The following is a 22,259-nucleotide window of genomic DNA, read 5'->3' as shown; positions in this document are numbered from 1 at the left end:
CCCTGAACTTAACCATGAGTTGTTCACCAATTTGGAAAGTGATGTCATCTGTCAGTACAGCACACTTGAATCAGCTGTGTTTGTTATTAATAGTTGTTGTCTTCATGGTCATCTTCCCTGGTGGCTCAGCTGGTAAAGAATCCTGCCTGCAATGCAGGAGACCCCAGTTCGATTCCTGGATCGGGAAGATCCACTGGAGAAGGGAAAGGCTACCCACTCCAGCATTCTGGCCTGGAGAACTCCATGGACTGTATAGTCCATGGGGTGGCAGAGTCGGACACGACTGAGCGACTTCCACTTTCATGGTCATCCTACCTCTGTGCACAGGCAGTGCGTACTTCAGTGTTCTGCCATGTTGCTTCCCAGTTTATCTGCGTCTAAGCATCTACTTACTGAGACACACTTTTCTTTCTTGTATTTATTACAGTTGAACATTATGTTGACTTTGCAAAATTATGTGTGTAGGTGGCTTATGCTATGTATACATTTCTTATCAGGTACTTACTATAGGAGATCTTTAGATATATTCAAGCAGTATTAAACTATTGCAAATCATGTAAATACCGGTCACGAGTAAAGATGTAAAAAGTACTAGTTATTAAAAGGAATGTCGGGCCCCTGTGCTGGAGGCAGGGAAAAGCCGAAGCAGGGCCCTGACTTAGGTCTAAAGTGCCTCTCTGGAAGCCGAATAGAAACCCAAACCAGTCTCGATTGTTGGGGTGGAGAAACGGGACAGATAATTTGCTTTACTCACTTTTTTATGTGGAAGTCGCACCAAAATGTCCCTGATTCTAGAAAACTGGGTGATGCCTTCAGATTATTTTCCAAGGTAAAGGCCTTCCCAGAAAATATCCCCTAGTATGTCAGTGAAGTGAGCTGTTAGTTGCTCAGTCGTATCTGACTCTTTGCGACCCCACCAACTATAGTCCGCCAGGCTCCTCTGTCCATGGGATTCTCCAGGCAAGAATACTGGAGTGGATTGCCATTCCCTTCTCCAGGGGATCTTCCCACTCCATGGATTAAACCCAGGTCTCCTGCATAGCAGGCAGATTCTTTACCTTTGAGCTACGGGGAAGCCTACTATGTAAAGTAACTTTAAAACAATTTATTTTACTTTTGGATGCCCTTTGCAGTTTACGGGATCTTAGTTCCTCGGCCCAGGATCCAACCCATGCCCCCTGCAGTGGAAGTGTGGAGTCCTGTCCACTGGACCACCAGGGAGTTCCTGAAAATAATGGCATTTTTAAATGCCATTTTTTCTTACTCATCTTGGAATCCGTTTCCTGGTCTTAAACTGATTATATCTACCAGCATCTTATAAGTTTTCTGCTCTGAGAATTTCCCTCTTAAAGCTGGGTGGAGCAGTTAATAGTTCATCTGAAGACCCAGAGTATCATACAGTGAAATCACTAAGCCTCTTATACAACATGTGGCAGAATAATTGTATTTTATGCCTTTTTTACATTTTTCTTTTTTTTAAAGATTTTTTGATTTGGAACATTAAAAAAAAAATACTTTATTGAATTTGTTACAATACTCCTTCTATTTTATATTTTGGTTCTTTGTCCCTGGAGGCTTGTGTGATCTTAGCTCCCCGACCTGGGATCGAACCTGCACCCCCTGCATTGGAAGGTGAAGTCATAACCACTGGACCACCAGGGAAATCTCTACATTTTTCTTAATGGCAGTAAAAACAAAAGGACATGACCTCTTAATATAGATGTAGTAACCAACAGGGAAAAATGAAAATTTATTTTTAGGGTATTACGAGTATAAATTCCGAATTTCCATGACCCTCTAACTCTGTTTTATAGTCTGTCTTACCCTAAAGTGAGAGGCCAGTTTAAACGGAGACCATCTGCTTGACCCCAGGGCCCCACAGTAAGTGAGCAGCAGATATCTGTTGATGAAGTTGCTGTTGGTCTCGCCTCTTCCCTGCACACGCTGCGGGAATGAAAATGTCCACCCTTCACCCAGCGCTTTCTGTGGACCAGCCCTGTGCTGGCTGTTTGAATCCTTCAAGATGGGAGTTATTGTCCATATTTCACAGATGAGGGAAGATCTGATTTATGTTTCTACGTGCTCCAGAGGCAGGCCTGGGGATTATATATGCAGTCACTAACTAAATGTGGTTGAGCTAATTTAGGTTTTAAGCTCATCAAAACAATGGCCGATTCAGCAGCAGTATCCACAGGTTGGTGATCTCATTGGCTCCTCTGTGGGCCCTTATTCAACCAGCATTTGCTGAGCACCTGCCCCACACAGGGCCTGGGAGGCTTAGTGAAGCCCTTCTCGCTGTGTGATGTGAGCTGGGCCCAGGGGTGGGTAGGAAATCTTGCTCCCCCGGATGACTGCTCCATATCCGAGGGCGAAGTTAGCTGCCAGAAAGCCCAGTCTTCGGTGAGCGAAGCCCCTGCGCAGGTGGTGGTCCTATGGCTTCTATGAGAAGCACCAGCTGCTGGCCTGGGCTCTCTTCTCCGCATTTAGAGGAATCAATCAGTCCAATCAAGCCTGTAGGCTTTAAAAGCCTGGACATTTCCAACACGCAGCTAAGGTTGAGGACCAGCGAACCTGCAGATGCTGGCCACTTGGACGACTGAACCAATTGCCTTCACATCCGGCCTGGAAGGACTTCCTTGAGAAGGCCTGGTTGCCTCCCTTGCAGTCAGGGGCCTATTCGGGGACTGGCAGTGCCAGCTCCAGCACTCACCGCTAGGAGAACTTGGGAAGTTACACTGCCCTCTCACTGCCTCAGTTTCCTCGTCTGTACGATGGGGACATGAGAGTGCTCTCTTTATAGGCTTGTCAGAATTAGAAGTTAATTCACATAAAGCACTAGGTGCACAGTTAAGTGCTAGGGGAAGTGTTAGCTCTCGTCACAAACTACAGGCCAGACCTGAGACTCAAGTAAAGGGAGACAGCAGCCTTCCTTACTCCTCTCTGCTCACCTGAGAGACTTCAGCTGGACACAGATACTACTGCCTGGCGTGGGTGGGGCCTGTGGGCATGGACTCAGGCGTGCCGCCCTAGGCCTGATAGCTGACAACCATTCTTGGGGCCTGGGGCTTCCCAGGCGACACTAATGGTAAAGAACCTGCCTGCAGTGCCAGAGATGCAAGAGACCTGGGTTCAGTCCCGGGATCAGGAAGATGCCCTGGAGGAGGAAATCGCAACCCACTCCTGAAATTCCCATGGACAGAGGAGCCTGGCAGGCTACAGCAGAGTAGCCCATAGAGTCAAAGAGTCAGACACGACTGAGTGCACCCACAGACACACAGACCCATCCCCAGCCTCCATCCGCAGGTCCTACAGCCTACCCGAGTCACACAATCTCTTCTTCACACGTGTCACATTATTTTCTAGCTGTTTTTTCAAGCATTCTCTAAGCTGTTACTGTTTTGTTGGCTTGTTTCAGATTTATATAAATCCCAGGATGAATTGTGTATATTACCAAAGATTTAATGTCACATGTAATGTGAAAATTATCATAGCATACTTTACCTTAAAAAAAACTCTCGTAGATGTTTTCAATCTTTTCCTTACTCCGAACCATAAATGTATTTGTGTGTGTATATGTACGTCCAGATGAATGCCAACTTACAGTCCCATCAGCGTTGCATTAGAATACATAAAAAAATTTTTTTGGCCAAATCATGTGGCTTTCAGGATCTCGGATCTCCAACCAGAGATTGAACCTGGGCAACTGTAGTGAAAGCCTTAAATTGTAATCCCTTGGAATTCTAAACCTGGAATTCTAACTCCCAAAATATTTTTTAAAATTATTTTTTGAAAGAGTTGATTTACAATAATGTGTTAAAGGGTATAACATAGGGATTATTATTATTTTTTTTTTTTTTGGCTGAGCTACACAGCTTGTGGGATCTTAGTTCCCCGACCAGGGATCCAACTGGGGCCTGGCAGTGAAAGGACCAAGTCCTAACCACTGGACCACCAGGGAATTCCCACAATTCAGTATTTTTGCAGATCATTTTTCATAGGTTATGATAATAAAATGTATATAATTCCCTGTGCTATATGGTATATCCTTGTAGCTTACAGTAGTATCTGTTAATCCCATACCCGTTTGTCACTCCCCTTTCCCCCCTCCCATTTGGTAACCACAAGTTTATTTTCTATATTTGTGTGTCTGTTTCGTTTGGCCAGGCTGTGCAGCCTGCAGTGTGTGGGATCTTAGTTCCCCAATCATGGATTGAACCTAGGACCCCTGCAATGAGTGTGGAGTCCTAACCACTGGACTGCCAAGGAATTCCGTTCCTATTTTGTACATACATTCACTTGTATTATTTTTTAGATTTCACACATAAGTGATATCATATGGTATGTATCTTTCTCTACCTTATTTGACTAAGCATAATATTCTCCATGTCCATCCGTGTGGCTACAAATGGCAGTATTTCGTACTTTTTTATGGCAAGTATTTCCTGGTTGCGGAAGTAAGATCCATGTCTCAGGATAACTAAGCCTGAGAACCACACCTACTGAGTCTGTGCACTCTGGAGTCCTTGTGCCACAACTAGAGAGAAGCTCGTGTGCAGCAACAAAGATCCTGCATGCCACAACTAAGACCTGATGAAGCCAAATAAATATTAAAAAAAACACAAGATCAGCATGGATACTTCTCCAAAGATGATGCAGCTTCCTTGGTGGCTCAGACGGTAAAGAATACACCTGCAATGTGGGAGAGACCTGGGCTCTATCCCTGTGTTGGGAAGATCCCCTGGAGGAGGGCATGGCAACCCACTCCAATATACTTGCCTGGAAAACCCCATGAACAGAGGAGCCTGGTAGGCTAGTCCATGGGGTCACAAAGAGTTGGAAACGACGGAACAACTAAGCACAGCACAGCAATAAACACAGGAGATGTTCAACATCATCAGTTATTAGGAAAATGCAAATCAAAGTTAAAAGGTACCACTTCACACCCACCAGGATGATTATGATAAAAAAGGCAGACAGTTACAGGTGGTGACAAGGATGTGAAGCTGGAAGCTTGCACATCGCTGGTGGGTATGTAAGATGGCGCAGATGCTTGGAAAACATTTTTGTGGCTCCCCAAAAGATTAAACACAGAGCCATCATATGATCCTGAACTTCTAGATATGTATCTAGGGGAAATAAAAATATATGTTCATAACAAAGCTTGTACATGAACGTTCACAGCTGAATTTTTAATAATGAAAAAGTGAAAACACCTCAAATGTGTGTTAATTGATGAGTGAATTAAACAGTGTGGTGTATCTACAAAATAGAGTATTACTTGGCAACGAACAGTAATAAGTACTAGGGAGATGAGCCGAGATGAAAGGGCAGGAAGACCTTGAGCTCGCGGCCTCTCCTGAGCACACCAAAATTACAGCTATTTACAGAATAGCCATTGAATAAAAAGACCAGAGCCTACCCAAAAAGATCTTCTACAATTAAAGGCATACAGAAGGAACCACAATGATGCGTTTTTTAAAAAAAAAAAAACATTTTATTTCTGATTAACCTCTCCACCTTTCCTGTGGAACGCACGACATGGCTGAGAACTGGAGCCAGGCTCCCATTTCTGCTGGAGCACCAAGAGCCAGAAGGTCCTCTGGCCTAACCGGCCTTTTCCAAGAAAAGTGTACTGTTTTAGATTCACGGTTCACAGCCTCTTCCCTTCACCTCCCCTTCCTCCTGTTCTAATGGAAAAGCCTGATCACGGGAGACCCCCACTCCAGCCAGGTCAGTAGTGGGACCACTGCCCAAGACACCCGAACATCCGAGTTTTCCTTAACAATCGACGGTGGAGGTGCCCGTCCGAGGAGGACAAGGAAAAGGCCCTTGCCCAGGTCCTTCGAGGTTGAACAAAACGCTAAAGGAGGCCTGGCTGCTGGCAACTCTTCAGGTGATTATTCCGAGGGAGAATACTCGTATCACCATATTTATGTCTGTAACATCGGTTTACTTAAGATACTACATAGGAATATACGTCCCCAACGTTTGCTCCAAATTCTCATTTAGCTTTTTTCCCCCATCAGAAACAATCTCTACATGTGAAACTTCCCAGGTGTGGACTCCTTGTTTTCTGCTGGTCTAGTTTAAACGCAGCGTCGGGTCCCTATTGATGTCGGATATGCATAAAAGGAGATGTAGGAACTATTGTATTATCTGGGAACACCTTTTTCCATGACTCGGTAAGTTGTATCTGACGCGCTGGTGAAGCCCGAGGGTAGAGCAGAGCCTGAGCAGGTCTGTCTGCAAGCAGCATCGGGGTCACCAGAGCTGGCCTGGGACAGTGGAAGGACCACCGGGGGCCGAGCCCCCCTCGGCCGGAGCCTGCCAGGCGGGGGGCTGCTGCGGAAGGCCAGGCAGTGTGCACCTCTGAGGTGAACTCACGCGGACCCACGTAAACACTGGTAGGATTTGAAGGAAGAAATGTGTTGTCACAGGCCCACCTTACACTGAGAAAATTCCCACGGGAGGCGAGGGAGAAAACGGCTTCCGGCCAACTCCCGACCCCACCACCACCGCAGGTCCTCCAGGCGGGATGGCAAGTTCTTGGAGTCCCGGCCCCACCCAGCACGGACGGGTGTCTTCACGCCGGGGGTCCTGCCCCTCAGCACCCAGCCCAAGGCGGTGTGGACCTGCGTCTTGACCCCCTCACATCACCTCGCACTAGAACGGACTCTGGGAAGACGGCGGCAAGCAACGTCACAGCAGGCCCTGAGAGAAATATTCCAGTGCCAGCCATGGTCACCGGACCCTCGGTCCCGGGAAGGCAAGGCACATCTTCCCCAGGTTCCCTAAAAAGTATGATGTTACCGTGAAAAAATGGTAGGAGAAAAGAGAGAAAAACCCGCTACCCACTTCCGGTGAGCGACCCTGTGCCCTCCTCGGTGGGCGTGGCCAACGTCCTGAGCCGCCAGCGCTGAGCGACCGCCTGGGGGGCGGGGCCAGGGGCGGGGTGGGGCGGAGTCCCGGCCACAACCACTGCCTCGCTCTCCAGCAAAGTTCAGCCTCTGTTAACTGTTTCCTGAACGTGAACAGCAGGTCTGGTCAGGAGGCAGAAGACCACCTGCTCTCTGGGAAGCCATCTGGCCAAGACCGTTAAGAAATCCTGACGCATTTCCAAGGGAAGCTCTGATGAGAGGGGCCTCGAAGAAACGCGGAAGGAGGGTCAGACTTTTTTCTGATACAGAACCACCGAGAAAGCGGGTCCGTGCTGCCAGCTTCAGCTCCTGGGAGAGGGGCGGTGGGTGGTGGGGGAATGACTGCATTTCCACGGGCCGCCCTCGCAGTGCAGTCCCTTGCTCCTGGCTACATCCTGCAGAGCTTCAGCGGGAAGTTCTCAGTGATGAGGTGGTCGGGGTGAAGCAGCACCACGATGTTCACCTCAAACTCTGGGGGAGAGAAAGGACAGACAGGCTCAACGCTCACCGACTCCGGAGGCGCAAACGCCAGCCCCACTAGGGCTCCGCTGAAATCTGGACAGAGAGGCAGCAGCTCCTGCCTTGGGAGCTGCACACCCTCCCAAGTTTCCAGGAGAAATCGGTATAGGTGGCTACCCGGGCGGGACTGCCTGAGTATATCCGTCTTCTCACCCCCGGACACTCTAAGGTCCCGCATTCTCAAATACTCTCTTGTCCTCTGTCTCTACTGCACAGAATCTCCTAGAATCCCATCCGCTCACAGGTGCACTGTGGCTTTCTTTTTAACCTGTCCTACCATACTGGGTGGACTAGCGGACCCCACGCTGGCCCACAGCCCACCGGCAGCACCCCAGGCCAGGCAAGAAACAGCACTTGGAAAAGAAGGCAAGCCATCTCCCAGCCATCCCTTTGCAGCCGGGTTTATTTGTCCATGACACCTGTTCAAACGTTCCTCTGCTACCTTCAGCAAACAGTAGTCTTTCTTCCCGCTTTCTAGGTGCTAAGGGTCAGCACGTGGATGACAGGGAAGGGGGTGCCTGAGGAGAGAGCCCCTGAAAAGAGAGAAGCCCAGGTCCCTCCCCAGTGTGAAGGGAAGGGGCTGGGGGCCGGCTCCTCCAGGGCCCCTCTGTGGCCGGAGTCCCAAGGACGGTGTCTCCGTGTGTGGCCGTCGCCTGGGCCCGGCACTGGCCAGGGCACGAGTGTGTACCGCAGTGGCTGCCGTGTTCCCTTCCTCTTTCTGATGGCTGTCACAGGCCGCAACACCCTCTGGGCTGCCCAGCCCCATCCTGCCCTAGTCTTCTCACCACCTTGCTGTCCTCCCTGGAGGGGACAGAGAGGAGGCCCGGCAGGCACAGAAGGCCCATGGCAGGACTGGTGCTGGCTTCCTCCCAGCGCGGAGGGCCATGGGCTCAGCTGGGGACAGCTGCGGGCCTGGCCGTGCCCAGGAAGTTCCCCAAGCTGGGCACCGTCGGAGTGAAGGGGCACACCCAGATGTGCGCCTAACTAAGGACGCGGGGCTCACCCTATTCCCCCTTGAGAACGGAACCTGACCTCCCAGCCATGAGACGGTGACCCCAGGGAAACGAGAGGCCGTGGTGCTCAATGATCACAGGCTACCTCCTTCCCTCGGGACCCCCTCAGCTGAAGGGGTGGTCACTGCACAAGCCCCCAAGCAAACAAAACATGAGCCACAAGGACAAAAGCACCACCAGTGTCTTGGCTGATGGGCTGAGGGCGTTATTTCTATGGAGGAATCATGGGCGCTACATTAAATGCTACATGGACGCTTTGTAAAGTCTGACAGAAATAAGGTGCAGACAGTACAGGTACCTAATGCATAGTGTAGCAGAAAAGAACAATTTTTGGATGTTTCTTAAAGTTTATGTAGCAAAACCAAGTTGAAAAATCGACAGATAAGCTCCTCCTCCTTAACTTAAAAATCGAAGGTGCAGCTGACCCTCGAACAACCAAGGTCAGGGAGGCTCCCACCCAGTCACACATCCACACGGAATTTACAGGCTGCCCCTTATTTGGCAATTTCACCACAACTGCAGTTCTCTATCTGCAGATTCAACCACAATACAAGGTGAAGGAGAAAAAGCAGGATTGAAAAGTGCGTCTTAACGCGACTCAGATCTTGTGGTCCAAGTATCTGTCGTGCGATCACAGAAAACCACTGACTCCCCCTCAGCTGCCGGAGCCTCAGCCCTTGGGAAGATGACTGTTCACTGGGCTGTCACAGGTCTTGTGTCCCCATCAAATACCAGCCCATCAGAGGGCTGATCCGACCTCCCCACGAGCTTGGCTGGCTGGTCCCTGGCCAAGTTAGTGTCCTTCAGAGAGCATGTTGTCACGTGAGCAGCCCACGCTGTCTCCTGGGGGACGAAGCAAGTTCAACCCTGGGCGCCACCCAGCTGCTCTGCACGCATTTTTGTGCAGCAACCAAAGGGCTGGGTGCTCCGCGCTGCACCCGAGATCAGCAGACCAGCAGATCCACCCCCTCCCAGGGGCACCCTGAGGGCACGCACGTACCCACTTTGAAGTTGGTGGTCTCTAGCGTCGGGCAGGTGAATAGCCGGGGGAAGACCATGTAGATGGGGATGGAGAGGCCCCGACACACGTCCCCGTCGGCGATCTGAATGTTCTGAATCTCTGTGGCGTCGCGGGCGTAGCCTTCTGCACAGCCTGGAGCAGGGAGAGGGCATTGTGGGGTCAGGACACAGCGCACGTCCGTTCAGGCTGAGGCAGCAGCCAGTGACTCAGAGAAGGTGCATCAACAGGAGAGTCCCCTGCTGTCCCGCTGGCCCTGCAGGACCCTGGAGACGAGAGGCGAGCTCGTGGCTGTGGGCCGGGGGCAGCGGAGGGTCATGGGGCCTTACCGCACGTCTCCACGCGCACCAGCTGCAGCTCGATGCTTTTGATGGCGGCCTCTGAGCTCTCCACCACCAGCTCTCCCGTCAGTGGCTGTGTGATCACACAGTTGGTCGAGTTGAGATGTCCTCTGATGAGAAATTTGGGGAGCAAGGCCCTCTAAAACGAGACAAAACCAGACACGTCAGGAATGGGAGGTGCCGGGAGAAATGACTCGAGCCTTTCTGGTACAAAGAAGAACTGAACACAGAGTCTGGTAATTTACACAAAACTCACTGGGAGCCTGGCTGACAAAACTGGCAAAACTGGACAACAGCACTTAAAACAGTCTGAGTAACAGACTGAATGATCCAACGACTTATCGACAGACCTAAGGTACCTGACAAAGACCAGCTCTCTCGCCAAAGCAGCCTTCCTGCCTGCCTTAGGTCTGCACAACTCCGTCTGACCAAGCGCCATGATATGAGAATGTCTGAGGGACTTCCCCGGTGGCGCAGTGGGTAAGAATCCGCCTGTCAACACAGGGGACACGGGCTCGATCCCTGGTGCAGAAGGATTCCACATGCCGTGGAGCAACTAAGCCAGGGTGCCAGGACTATTGGGACCGCGCCGTAGAGCCCGCGCTCGGCAACCAGAGAAGTCACTGCGAGGAGGAGCTTGCGCACTGCAAGAGCGGCCCCTGCTTGCTGTAGCTTGAGAAAGCCCTCGCAAAGCAGTGAAGATCCAGCGCAGCCATAAATAAGTAACATTTTAAAAAATGTCTGAGGAAGCTGACAAGAGTGTTTAAGGACAATCTGTCACCAAGAAAAAAAGAAAATCAATTTAAAAATGTTCCCAATTATGCAGTTTTGAAAAACCAAGAAGAGATTAACTTTATTTGTGAAGAGAACAACTCTTCTTCCATGCTGGGCTAAACACCTATGGACCTTTTCTCTCTGGACAGAGGAATACGGTCGTGGGGGAGTGACGCTGTGGTGGGGAGAACGGGTCTGAGGAGCTAGAGACACTGCCTAGCACTCCTTCCTACGGCGGGGTCCCAGTTACCCTGAAGTCAATTCAGAGTTTAGAACACACTGTCCAATAGAAACATGAGGTAAGCCACAAATGTGAAGAAGTGAACGTGTAATTTAAAATTTTCTACTAGCCACATTAAAAAAAGTAAGAGGAAACAGGTGAAATTCTTCAGTATATTGAAAATACTGTTTCTTCCACATACAATCAGTATATTACAATCATACATGATGCTTTAAATTCTCTTTTTTCACACCGAGTCTTTGAAACCCAGCCGGTACCTCACAACTACAGAGCCCGCGTGCTGCAACTAGGAAGCCTACCAGGCTGCGCTCCCCAAGAAGCCCCTGCAGTGAGAAGCCTGGGCGCTGCAACGCTGGGGGCAGTGGGACGCAACCAGAGAAAGCCCGCACAGAGCAATGAAATCCCAGCACAGCCGAGAGAGAGCAGGATGGAAGGAAGGAAAGTCGCCCTGGTGCCGCGACTACGGAGCACATTACCTCTTTGACGTTCTGCAAGGTGTCAGGTGTGATCGTGAAGTCCACGGGGCTCGGAGTCCATTTCCCCTTCTGAGGCTAAAACAGGGGGAAGAACCGAAATCAGGAGAGAGTCCCACAGCTCCAACTTGTTTTTCCTCGTTTCAGGAAATGCAAGGCAGCACAAGAACGGGAGACCTTGGTGCCAAGAGGCAGGGTGCCTGGGTTCTAAAACAGTTCTGCCAGGAAACAAGGCTGTGTCTGTCCAATGTCTTCATCCCCCTGACTCAAGTTTCCGCATCTGGAAAATGGGGGGGCCAGGCTTCTTTGTCTCGAAGGTCCCTCGCAGGTCCAGAATTTAAAAGCAGAGCGGGATTACTGGGAGACGTTTATTTGAAGCCGTCTCTGAGAATAAGATTGTACACCGAAGTGTCTCTGTGACGGGCCCTGTGCAGTGCCGTTGCTGCCGCGGACCCACTGCGCAGGTGAGGTCAGTGAGGCCCAGACGGCTCACCTGGTTGCTCAAGTCCAGAGCAGAACGGACAGTCAAACCCAGGCACCCTGGTTCCACAGCTGGTGCTGTTAGCCACTCAGCTGTACAACTAACCTTCTACCAGGAAGAATCACACTGTAGCGTAACAGATTAATTATCAGCGTTATGGAGATTTGTTAACAATGACCACCTCCATCACACAGGCACAGAATCCATCAACACAGCCAAGCTTCCTGGGGGCCTGCCTGGTGCCTTTTACTCACAGGTTGGGGCCCAAAGGCCACTGAGGCCCCGATGGCGTGGGAGCTGTGGAGGAGAAAGGCCCCTGACCAGCCTGCCAACTTTACTCACCAAAAGCTTACTCTCGGAAATAGTCTTCTTGAAGCTACTCTTTTTACCAATAGGTTCACGAACATATTCTTTCGTGAATATATTTTTCCTCACAGCACATAAAGGAATATTTAACTTGTCAACTGTGGGTCATGGCGTAGTTTGGCTTCTAGTGAAATTATTCACAGAGACCGTGACCCCTGGGGGCTAACTGTGGGTGACCTCCAGGAGCAGGGAGGAAGCCCCCGGTGGCTCTGCCACCGCCAGCCTGAGTGGTCACCAGGCGCCCAGCCCTAGGCAGGGGGCTGAATTTGGGCTTATTCTTCACACAGGTGGAGGCTCTTTTTATATAAGACATGAAATGGCATGTGATTTTTTTTTTTAAGGGAGTAATCTACATGAAGAAAATTTTTTTAGCTTCCATTTGAAAACCCTTGATTGGACAGAAGGAAAACATCTGTTTCTAAATGAAGTGACTTCCAAAAATGAGAAATATTTTCATATTTTTTTAAAAACCGTAGCACTGAAAGAAACATCTACTGAAATTTTATAGAGAGAAACTACACATAATTGAAAATCCTAAAAAAGTCACAAAATTGATGCAAGGGCATCAGTGATTTCACCGATCTTATGCGGAAGAGCTCTTATATCTTCAGTCATCACTAAGGCATCCGTGGACATTTCATAATAGGGTTAAGAGGCCCTGCCCCAAAGGCCTGGAGAGAACTGAGATACAGGGACTCCAGGGCCGTGGGCACGAGTACCAGCCCCGACAGGTCCCCTGGGGGGAGGGGACCTAGCCCCCTCGGTTGGCACGTGAAAGGACTGCTTAAGGACACTCTGTCAGTGCAGAGTCCCGGCAGAAGGTGTCAGAAAAGGCTCTCCCTGCCCCCTTCCCCAGCACCCCGGTGTGTTCCTGCCTCGTGGGCTGAGAACGCAGGGCCCTGGCCTTCCTACCCCACAGCCGGGCACGTTTCTGCCAGCCATTTACGGAAGCAGCCATGAAAGACGAGACGATGCCTCCCTCCAGGACCAAGGGCAGGCTTGCGCACCGTCTGCTGAGATGAAGGTAGGCCCCCCGGCCTGGGGCTCCTCAGGTGAGGCACAGACCCCTCAGGCGCAGCACCCTGTGGGCTAGGGGCATCGCCCGGAGGGTCTGGCCCAGGGAATGACATGCACGCTGCTACCCTGCTGCTGGCCAGGCCGGGAGAATCATGCTCCCCTGTCTCTGACCCAGGAGTCCCAGGCCCCTGTGCCGCACCCACGGAGCACTAGCAGCTAACTCACTGCTGCTAAGTGGGCGCAGTCCCAGGCCCCGCAGGAGAGTCCTGCTACCGAGCGCAGGCCCCCCGAGGGCAGCTTACGGTGGAGTGGACGATGAACTCGCAGGTCTTGGTCAAGTCCTTGGCCAGCAGGGACCGCCGCATGTCACAGCGCAGGGTGTACTGCAGAGAAAGGCAGAGGAGACGTTCTTGAGAGGGTCTGCTCTCATCACAGAATTACACAGACAAGGTTCCATCCCATTAATGCATCATACGAAATCTGTGTACATAACCGGGGGAGTTAATGCTCAAAATGAAAAGTATTTCTGTAATAGACACCTCAGCCTGTGCCCAGGGCCATCCTATCGCTGGACCCCTGGAAGGGGTGCAGAGTCTCACGGAGCCCCCCCCGTTACACGGGGAAAGACTTGCGAGGCAGAGCTGGGCATCAGCCTCCCTGTGTGAGCCCAGACAGGGAACACAGCCTCTCTGAGCTTCAGCTTCCTGCTCTAGAAGATGAGGACACTGATGCGACTTTAGTGAGGACCCAGTGAGATGACAAGTCAGGGCTGGCACATCACGGCTCTGGGTGAAACAGCAGCAACTTTGTAGAAAGGATGAGAAATCATGGCAGCAGAGCTGCAAACCCTGGGGCATCGAGACTCATAGCCAATGAGGCAGATGCCCCATACCTTCTGCGAGACAGGCCCTGAGCCCCGCGAGGGGGAGCCCGCCACAGAGCTGGGCGCCAGGCTGGAAACTCGACCTGTCCCTTCCCATCCTGTCCATAGCAGTGAGAGACTGCTAACAAAACTCAACGGCACATTTGTCTTAAACAAACAAACAAAAATCGTGTACGTTTAATAAAGCGAGCTAGTGTTTTAATCATCTGGGGAAAAACATTACAAATAATCTGTAGAACTGGAACCATATGTGTAGTGAGTCAAGAAGTTACGACTATTATGACCGACCTGTCCAGGTTAAACGAGAACTATGTACTGAAGGTACTTACTATGTATTAAGGGTCTCCTGGGAGAGGAAACGTTAGAAAAGAAATAAAAAAGAACACCGTTGTCTACAAGGGCCTTTATATGTGTGTGTGTATAGTCTCAATCATACACACACACACACACACACACACACACGTTGCTACTGTTAGTTGCTAAGTCGTGTCCCACTCTTTTGCCACCAGGCTCCTCTGTCCATGGATTTCCCAGGGGCAAAAACACACATATATTTTCTACCGAGACTTCAGTCTGGTCCCCCAGCCAGACCAGCTCAGCAAGGACTGCACTACATATGCATCTGTTGTTCGCATATGTAACACATACACGCGTGTATCTGTGTAACTGACCTTCCTGTACAGCCCACACACTATGGGCAGTATTTTGTTAGGGCCTGCCTGGTCTCCCTGATTCTTTTCCCAATGGGAGTGCCCTTCCTCATTTTCAGCCTCAGGGGTTTGGGAGGGCTGGCTTCCCCCAGCCCACCCTGGTTTGGAAGTGACCAGAAAGCCAGGAGCGCTGCTAGACCAGGGGAGGAATCCTTTCTGTGGGGGTGGCCAAGCCAGGAGAATGTTCTCTGCCACCAAGAACACAGAGCTGGGGGCTGACCGGTGTCCCCTCTCCCAGCCTCGACAGTCCCCTGGAATTGTGAGTTCCAGGATCCAATGTCCCTTTTTTGGCTAAGCCAGTTTGAGCAAGATTTCTATAATTTGTAAATGAAAGACTGTGAATAATGGGTACCAACTTTTGGTCACTAAAGGTTTTTTTTTTTTTTAAGTGTGAAAGCAGTAACTGGTAATATAAGGCAGCTGGTGATGAGTGGGAGAGGGCAGAAAGATGGAGAAAACAGGAAAACACCAATGTGTTTTAGGAACTGCATGGAAACCTGGGTTCAATCCCTGGGTTGGGAAGATCCCCTGGAGAAGGGAATGGCTACCCACTCCAGTATTCTTGCCTGGAGAATCCCACGGACAGAGGAGCCTGGCGGGCTACAGTCCATGGGCTCACAGAGAGTCAGACACAATTGAACAATTTTCACTAAATTCTTTTACAGCACTTTCTTGATTAATTCTGACAATTCAAAGGTAAGGACGGTTGACATAATATACAGATAGTCACCATGAATTCATTTATTTAATCATTCAGCAATTATTTACTTGGCATGTTCTGGGTGCCGGGAACTAGGCTGAATAAGTACTTCACAAAGAGACCTCATCAACCCCCAGGAGGAGAGGTCATGAAGGCCGTCTGGGTCACAGAGATGGGATCTGAGTTTACACCTGTCTGCGGCAGACACCCACGCTCCAAATCTTTATGCAATATGGTAATTCAAGCCCGGGTCTGTCTGTTGCAAAGCCCTGGATCTTTTCACTCTGTCTGGATCTTCCCCAAATATTAATGAGTGATCTACATGGCAAGGCCTACAGGAGGTTAAGGAGGGTCAGACATGAGCAGGGCTCCCAGAGGAGGTATAAGACTCGATTTCTTTTTTGGCCATGCTGTGTGACATGTGGGATGTGACATGCTTCGTTCTCTGACCGGGGATGGAACCCAAGTCCCCTGTACTGGAAGTGTGGAGCCTTAACCACTGGACTGCCAGGGAAGCCCCAAGATGCGATCTCTTCTGACTTGACAGTAAACACACCATGGATGGGAATGAGGAAAGAAGACACAGCCCAACAGATTTACAGCAGACTCCTAGAAGGGATATTATCACCATGAACAAGGAGGACAGGCATCTCGATCATTTACTTCTGAAACCATTTCAGCAGACATGTTGGTACCGCTGTACTTTGTGTTAAGAGGATAAAACCCCGCTAGTAGGGCCACGAGAGGAGAACAAAAATAAAACCACCCTGTGATTTAAACAACTTTTATAGGAAAAAGTGGTTGTACAGAGGACAGCTGGAAAGACTGACAGCTTCCTGTATGCTCTGTCTACAAATAAGGATGAGAGGTGGATGCAAATGTGGCTGAGGAGAATCAGAGCAAATATGATGGAGTCCTCCGCCTAAGAAGTTACGAGGAAACCAGGCCCTGTGAGCTGGCAACCTACTACTGGCTACATTTTAAATCCTTTATGTTGTCAGCCTTTTTACTATTTTTACATTACGGTACCACAATGCAATTCAAATGATAAATGAAAAGTGTCTCTGCACCCATATGATTTGAGAAAGACTGTTGTTAAGGCTCAACAAGAACACCTTCTCTCCCAAGTCACACACCCAGGAATCTTCACGGAAAGTGTGATGAGTCCTGGCGCTGAGAAGGCCACGCCCTGCGGGACCACAGTGGCCGCTGCCCCTCTGGGTGGTGCCTGCCCCACTGTCCAACCAAGAGGCTGGAAGAAGGCCTGTCCAGAGACTGAATGAGTGCTCGGATGAATGAGAATGAGATCAGGAAGTCGCAATCCTGGTGTCTCTCAAGACGCATGCTTCTCAAAAGCAGCAGTGGCGAATCTGAGTTAAGAACTGGGAGTTAGATGACACTGGAGAATTTCTGTTCCCCCTGAGAGGTGTGAAAACGGTAACTGGCGTTACGTAGAAAGAATGTCCCTGTCTTCTGGTGATTTTGAGATGAAGTGTCAAGATTCTGTAACTAACTTTGAAATGATTCAGAATACAGATGAAACAAATGTGGCAAAATTCTAATAAATGTTGAATCCAGGTGATAAGCGAAAGAGTGACCAGCTCTTATAAATGTGAGGTTGAGAGGACATCTCTGTGGTTCCAGAAATTCATGAGATATTTGGGGAGGTGCAGAATTCCACGTTACAGCATTCTAAGGTTAACCCTCAAAGTGGTAAAATCTGATGACCAAAATAAACTGAGGTCAGGGTGATTATTTACTAAACAATTAACCACATGCTAACTCTCCTTCTGCATTTGAACTGGTTTCCAACTCACACACAGCTGCACAGGACCCCAAATTTTGTATTTTCATCTGATGCCCTTCCAGGCAGTATGTGGAAAAGGGTGAGACTTCCAACTTTATGTTAAACAAATGAATCTTTTAACAAGAATGCTAAACACAGGAAAAGAAAGTGACAAGTAAGAAGTATGACCACAGAAAACTGGATGTTATTCTATTGTTTCTAATGAATGTATGCTTCTATTAGTAAATAGACAGCATCAAAGAAGAGCTGTGTGGGTAAACCAGGTTGCTGCTGATTCTGGCAAGAGAAAAAAAAATAATTTTGAAAATGCGATGTTTGAGAGATTTTCTGCAAGGAGACCCAACCAGTCCATCCTAAAGGAGATCAGTCCCGAGTGTTCATTGGAAGGCCTGATGTTGAAGCTTAAACTCCGATACTTTGACCACCTGAGCTGACTCATTTGAAAAGACCCTGATGCTGGGAAAGATTGAGGGCAGGAGGAGAAGGGGACGAGAGAGGATGAGATGGTTGGATGGCATCACCGACTCAATGGACATGGGTTTGGGTGGACTCCAGGAGTTGGTGATAGACAGGGAGGCCTGGCGTGCTGTGGTTCATGGGGTTGCAAAGAGTTGGACACAACTGAGTGACTGAACTGAACTGAACTGAGAGATTTTCAGTCTTCCTAAAAAAAAAAAAAAAGAAAAAAAAAATGCAGTTTTCATTCACTTTCTTTCGTGGTAAAAATATTCTGCACCTTGAAAGTGGGTCAGAGGACTTGGGTCTCTACACCAGCTGTGTGTCTACACGAGTGGCTCCTTTTGAGTCCAGACAGTTTACTGTCCCTTCTTATGAGCAGCCCAAAACCTTCAGTGTATTTACTGCTGAAACAGGTACACTGACAAGAAAGGACTAGAAAAGTTTTTGTACAGAAAGATATTTACTGCAACAGATTACATCACACTACATGTGTTTCTTTTTGACCAATCTTTCAAGCCATTCATAAAACCCACATGCACACAAACCATGCGTTAAACTCTCACGAGTGTTTGGAGAATTTTTATTTTTAAAGCGCTGCATTTTTAAGTGGGGGAATCATCTCTACCAGGACCAAATTTTCAGCTAAAACTTAATAAATCAAAAAAATTTCCTAACTGCCAGCCCTCTTGCACACACGTGAGACAAAATGCTTTTGTCTCATCCGGCGAGGGACCGGCTGCAAGGCTGATATCACAAAAGTACCTTTCTTTCCACCGAATAAAGGAAAGGCTCTTTTTCTCTCGCTCTGAGTCATGACTCCAAACTGTGCCTGAGACAACAATGGGGACTGTGACAGACATCCTGAACCGGCAGAGGTGGACAGGAAGTCATAAATCCACCTCCCCCCACTCATTTACACGGGCTGTTCAGTAAAGAATACAGGCCTATGTCAGAGCGCTAGCCTTTGGATATGAAACAAAGAGATATTTATACGTTCGAAACAGACAAGTTGGTGCGGGTACCAGAGAGACGTGAGGGCATATCTATTACCAACAATAAAAGCGCCCCCGACGGCGTCAGCGTGGCCTGCACAGAGCCCCAGAGAAACAACGGGATTCCTGAAGAGAAGCTACAGTGTGGGTTCTCCAGGGTCTTCCCCAAGGATAACGGTCGTATTCACATACACACACTACGTTCTGCCGGGCAAGATGAGAAATCAGTACAGAACGCAGGAGGGGCTCAGCCACGCCTACAGCGTTAACTTCTTGGGCCCATTTATTTACGAACTTTCAGTGACACAACGAGCAAGCTGTCGTGCAGAAGAGAAGTCAGGACACGCACCTGGATGTTGACGAACACGCCGTGGTACGTCTCGTACAGAACTTTATTACTCTTCACGTGCAGTGGAAACTCGAAAGGAATTTCTGTTTTGCCGCCGGGAAATTTTCCTGGCTTCACCATTTCGATGGTACTGTTGATGACCTGGATGGGCTGCAAGGACACGCACAAGTCGATCCATCAGCCCGCGCTTCTTGTTATGTGACTGTGGCTAGTGAATCAACTCCTGGGAGACCCCACACCCCACCCCCGCCCCACCCCCACCATCCTGCTGCTCTGGGAGCCTGGCGCTGTCCAAGTTGGGTTCATTTTTAGGGCTGGACGCTGCGGTGTTGGGTGCAAGTAGGAAATGCACTGATACATTTCTCTCTCTTATCCCCAAGTATCTCAGCTTGACTGTCCCCTAACAACCCTTCTGACGTGTACCCCCACCTTCAGCGTGAAGCAGACTTGCAAGGAACCTAGGGAGGAGCAGACCCCCTCCTCCCCACCCCAACCCCCCGGCCCCAGCTCCGGGCACCCGGGCAGTCTGGGCCCTGGGAGCAGACTGTTCGCACACGTGCCTCAACGGCAGGCACTACACCTTCCTGAGGGAAGGTACTCCAAGCCTTGGTTTACAACCACACTGAGAAAACCCACAACTCTGGAAGCGAGTCTCTCAAGTGCTGATGGAGGAAAAGAAAAGAAAGCTGTGGGGACACGTGGACAGGCCCTGAAATCTGCATGCTCTTTGTGAACCCTTCTTTCCCCTTAACTCCTCCTCCTTGGAACTTAAAAGAGTTAAATCTGCCCTTCAGGAAAAGGAAACTACGTACAGCAGAAAGTTTACATCCTAGAACACAGACCCTCAAGCAACAGGAAAGAAGGGTTCCACCGGCATTCTTACCTGGATGCAGCTGGACTAAAATAAGTTATAATAACAGTTTTGCTTTGGGAAGGTCAGAGGTGAGAAGGCCCAGGCACAGTTTCCCAGAGCACACTGGGCTCTGTAAGGGCTGAAGGTATCCCCCTCAAGTCCCCCTAACCCTGTCTTATGAGAATAAACACAAGCAGACTTTCGGTAACAGCATATATTCAGAATCAAAATATCTGCATGTGTTTTTTTCAGTTTGATTACTGAGTCGTAAAAGCACGCCTGCCACCGTTCCCAGCAAAATAACAACAATGAAGCTGAGGCAGCACGTGCAAACCAACCCCAAACACTTGGAAAAGGAACTAAAAACGTGCAAGTCAGGCATTCTTACCTTAACGGAATTATAGAAGGCTTCAAACACCCCCACGCTCTTGGCACTGAGCTGCAGGTTCACGGTTCCTTCCACCGTCAGGGAGAGGCCCTGGTGCTGGACTGAGTCCTTCCCAGATATGACCACCACCCCGGACAGCATTTCCTGGGGAGGGGAGAGAGCCACCCGACACGTTAGCATGGCTCTTTCATCCGCCTGGTTCACTAGCAAAGTCGGCCTCTGGAACCATCAACGTGGTCCAAGATGAAGACGCTCAGTGGACACTTGTCACAGACAGATACCCGGACGGCACTGTGGGGAAGGCCCGGCCCTGGGGGTCCAAGGGGGTAGAATCTTATCCCCCCACCACCTTCCGGACACAGCTTGATTCCCACTGGACAATCCCAACACAGGTCCGGTTTCAAAAGGGCAAAGAGCAGGGCCTGGGGGAATGGCAGATTCAGAGCCGCCAGGCACAGGAGCGTGTATGACGACCCCCTCAGAAGGATGACACAGGGAAGACCCTCTTCTTTACCTTCTTCCTCAGTGACGCTAAGATGAGGACACACTGGCAAAGGCACGAGCAGCTCAGCGGGCTGTCCCCTGCCCAGCGAGCCTAGGGGCCACCCTTCAGCACCCTCCGCCCCCCACCCCGCCCCACTATCCTGCTTCACAAGCTGGTGGACGGTCCCGCACAAGGACCCCGCACCAGACCATCATTCACTTCTCCAAAGACACTGAAGTCGGAGAACACAGACATTAACCTCACGCCTGCCTGTCACCTCAGACCTGACAGTCTCCACCTGCGATGGGGGTTTGTGTGCAGCAGGGAGCTAAGGACTGTGGTGCTGGAGAAGACTCTTGAGAGTCTCTTGGACTGCAAGGAGATCCAACCAGTCCATCCAAAGGAAATCAGTCCTGAATATTCATTGGAAGGACTGATGCTGAAGCCGAAGCTCCAATACTTTGGCCGCCTGATAGGAAGAACTGACTTATTGGAAAAGACCCTGATGCTGGGAAAGATTGAAGGCGGGAGGAGAAGGGGACGACAGAGGATGAGATGGTTGGATGGATTCACGAACTCAATGGACGTGAGTTTGGGTAGACTCCGGGAGCTGGTGATGGACAGGGAGGCCTGGCGTGCTGCAGTCCATGGGGTCGCCAAGAGTCGGACACGACTGAGCAACTGAACTGAACTGAACCGAAGAGAATCCACAGCAAATACAAAACGACACCTTTCTGAAATGACCTTCAGATTCGGTGCGTGATTGCTGTCACGTGGTGATATGATGGCAGAAAAAGAAAAAAAATGCAAAAGTTAAAAATGGCCCCACAGATCAAAGTATTAAAAAAAATATCTGTTCTACTGGCATTTAAATCTGTTTATCTTTCGTTTCCTGTAGTCACTGGGTAGAAAAACATTTCACAATCTGTGAAATCAGGGGAGTGGGGGATATTCTATGTATCTTGAAGTGAAGTGAAGTCAAAGTTGCTCAGTCATGTCTAACTCTTTGCAACCTCATGGGCTATACAGTCCATAGAATTCTCCAGGCCAGAATACTTGAGTGGGTAGCTGTTCCCTTCTCCAGGGGATCTTCCCAACCCAGCGATTGAACCTAGGTCTCCCACATTGCAGGCGGATTCTTTACCAGATGAGCCACTAAGGGAAGCCCTCTATGTCTCTTAAATATTCTAAGTATTTTGGTTTTGTTTACTGCTCCCCACCCCAAAGCCCTGAAGTCTAAATTAAAACAGTATCAGCTCCATTTTAAGCAGAATTCAAGAGGTAGAACGCATTTTGTTCTTCACGTTAAGAAGCTCATAAGCAAATTTGCATGAAAATTCTTCTGAAATACTAATTTAACTTTTAAATTTTTAATTAAAATTAGTTCTATTAACTTCTGTACAATAGAATGAAATAAAAACCTAAGTTTTCATCAGTTAAATCCACTAGTATATTTTTAAAAATATATAGTGTC

General features: G+C 49.4%; 1 protein-coding gene across 2 annotated transcripts in view; it reads right to left on the bottom strand.

Annotated features, from left to right (window-relative positions):
- Positions 1–22,259, bottom strand: part of VPS26C (VPS26 endosomal protein sorting factor C) — a 69,580-nt gene that overhangs the window by 29,950 nt on the left and 17,371 nt on the right. The window contains exons 2-8 of one of the 2 annotated variants that reach the window (XM_086408778.1): positions 20,302–20,445; positions 19,061–19,210; positions 13,463–13,543; positions 11,300–11,374; positions 9,797–9,947; positions 9,450–9,602; positions 5,472–7,388 (exon numbers count right to left, since the gene is read on the bottom strand). In XM_086408778.1, coding sequence (XP_086264904.1) covers positions 7,306–7,388; positions 9,450–9,602; positions 9,797–9,947; positions 11,300–11,374; positions 13,463–13,543; positions 19,061–19,210; positions 20,302–20,445 — 837 coding nt within the window. In that variant the 3' untranslated portion in view covers positions 5,472–7,305. Of the gene's footprint in view, positions 1–5,471; positions 7,389–9,449; positions 9,603–9,796; positions 9,948–11,299; positions 11,375–13,462; positions 13,544–19,060; positions 19,211–20,301; positions 20,446–22,259 lie in introns of those variants that run through there. The other variant, XM_086408704.1, reaches the window with a different exon arrangement.

Source organism: Bos grunniens, chromosome 1 (assembly GCF_055505025.1).
Source record: "Bos grunniens cultivar Pamir isolate PY7600 chromosome 1, Bosgru_T2T1.0, whole genome shotgun sequence".
Classification (NCBI taxonomy): Eukaryota; Metazoa; Chordata; class Mammalia; order Artiodactyla; family Bovidae; genus Bos; species Bos grunniens.
This window is presented reverse-complemented; position numbering and strand designations above follow the sequence as displayed.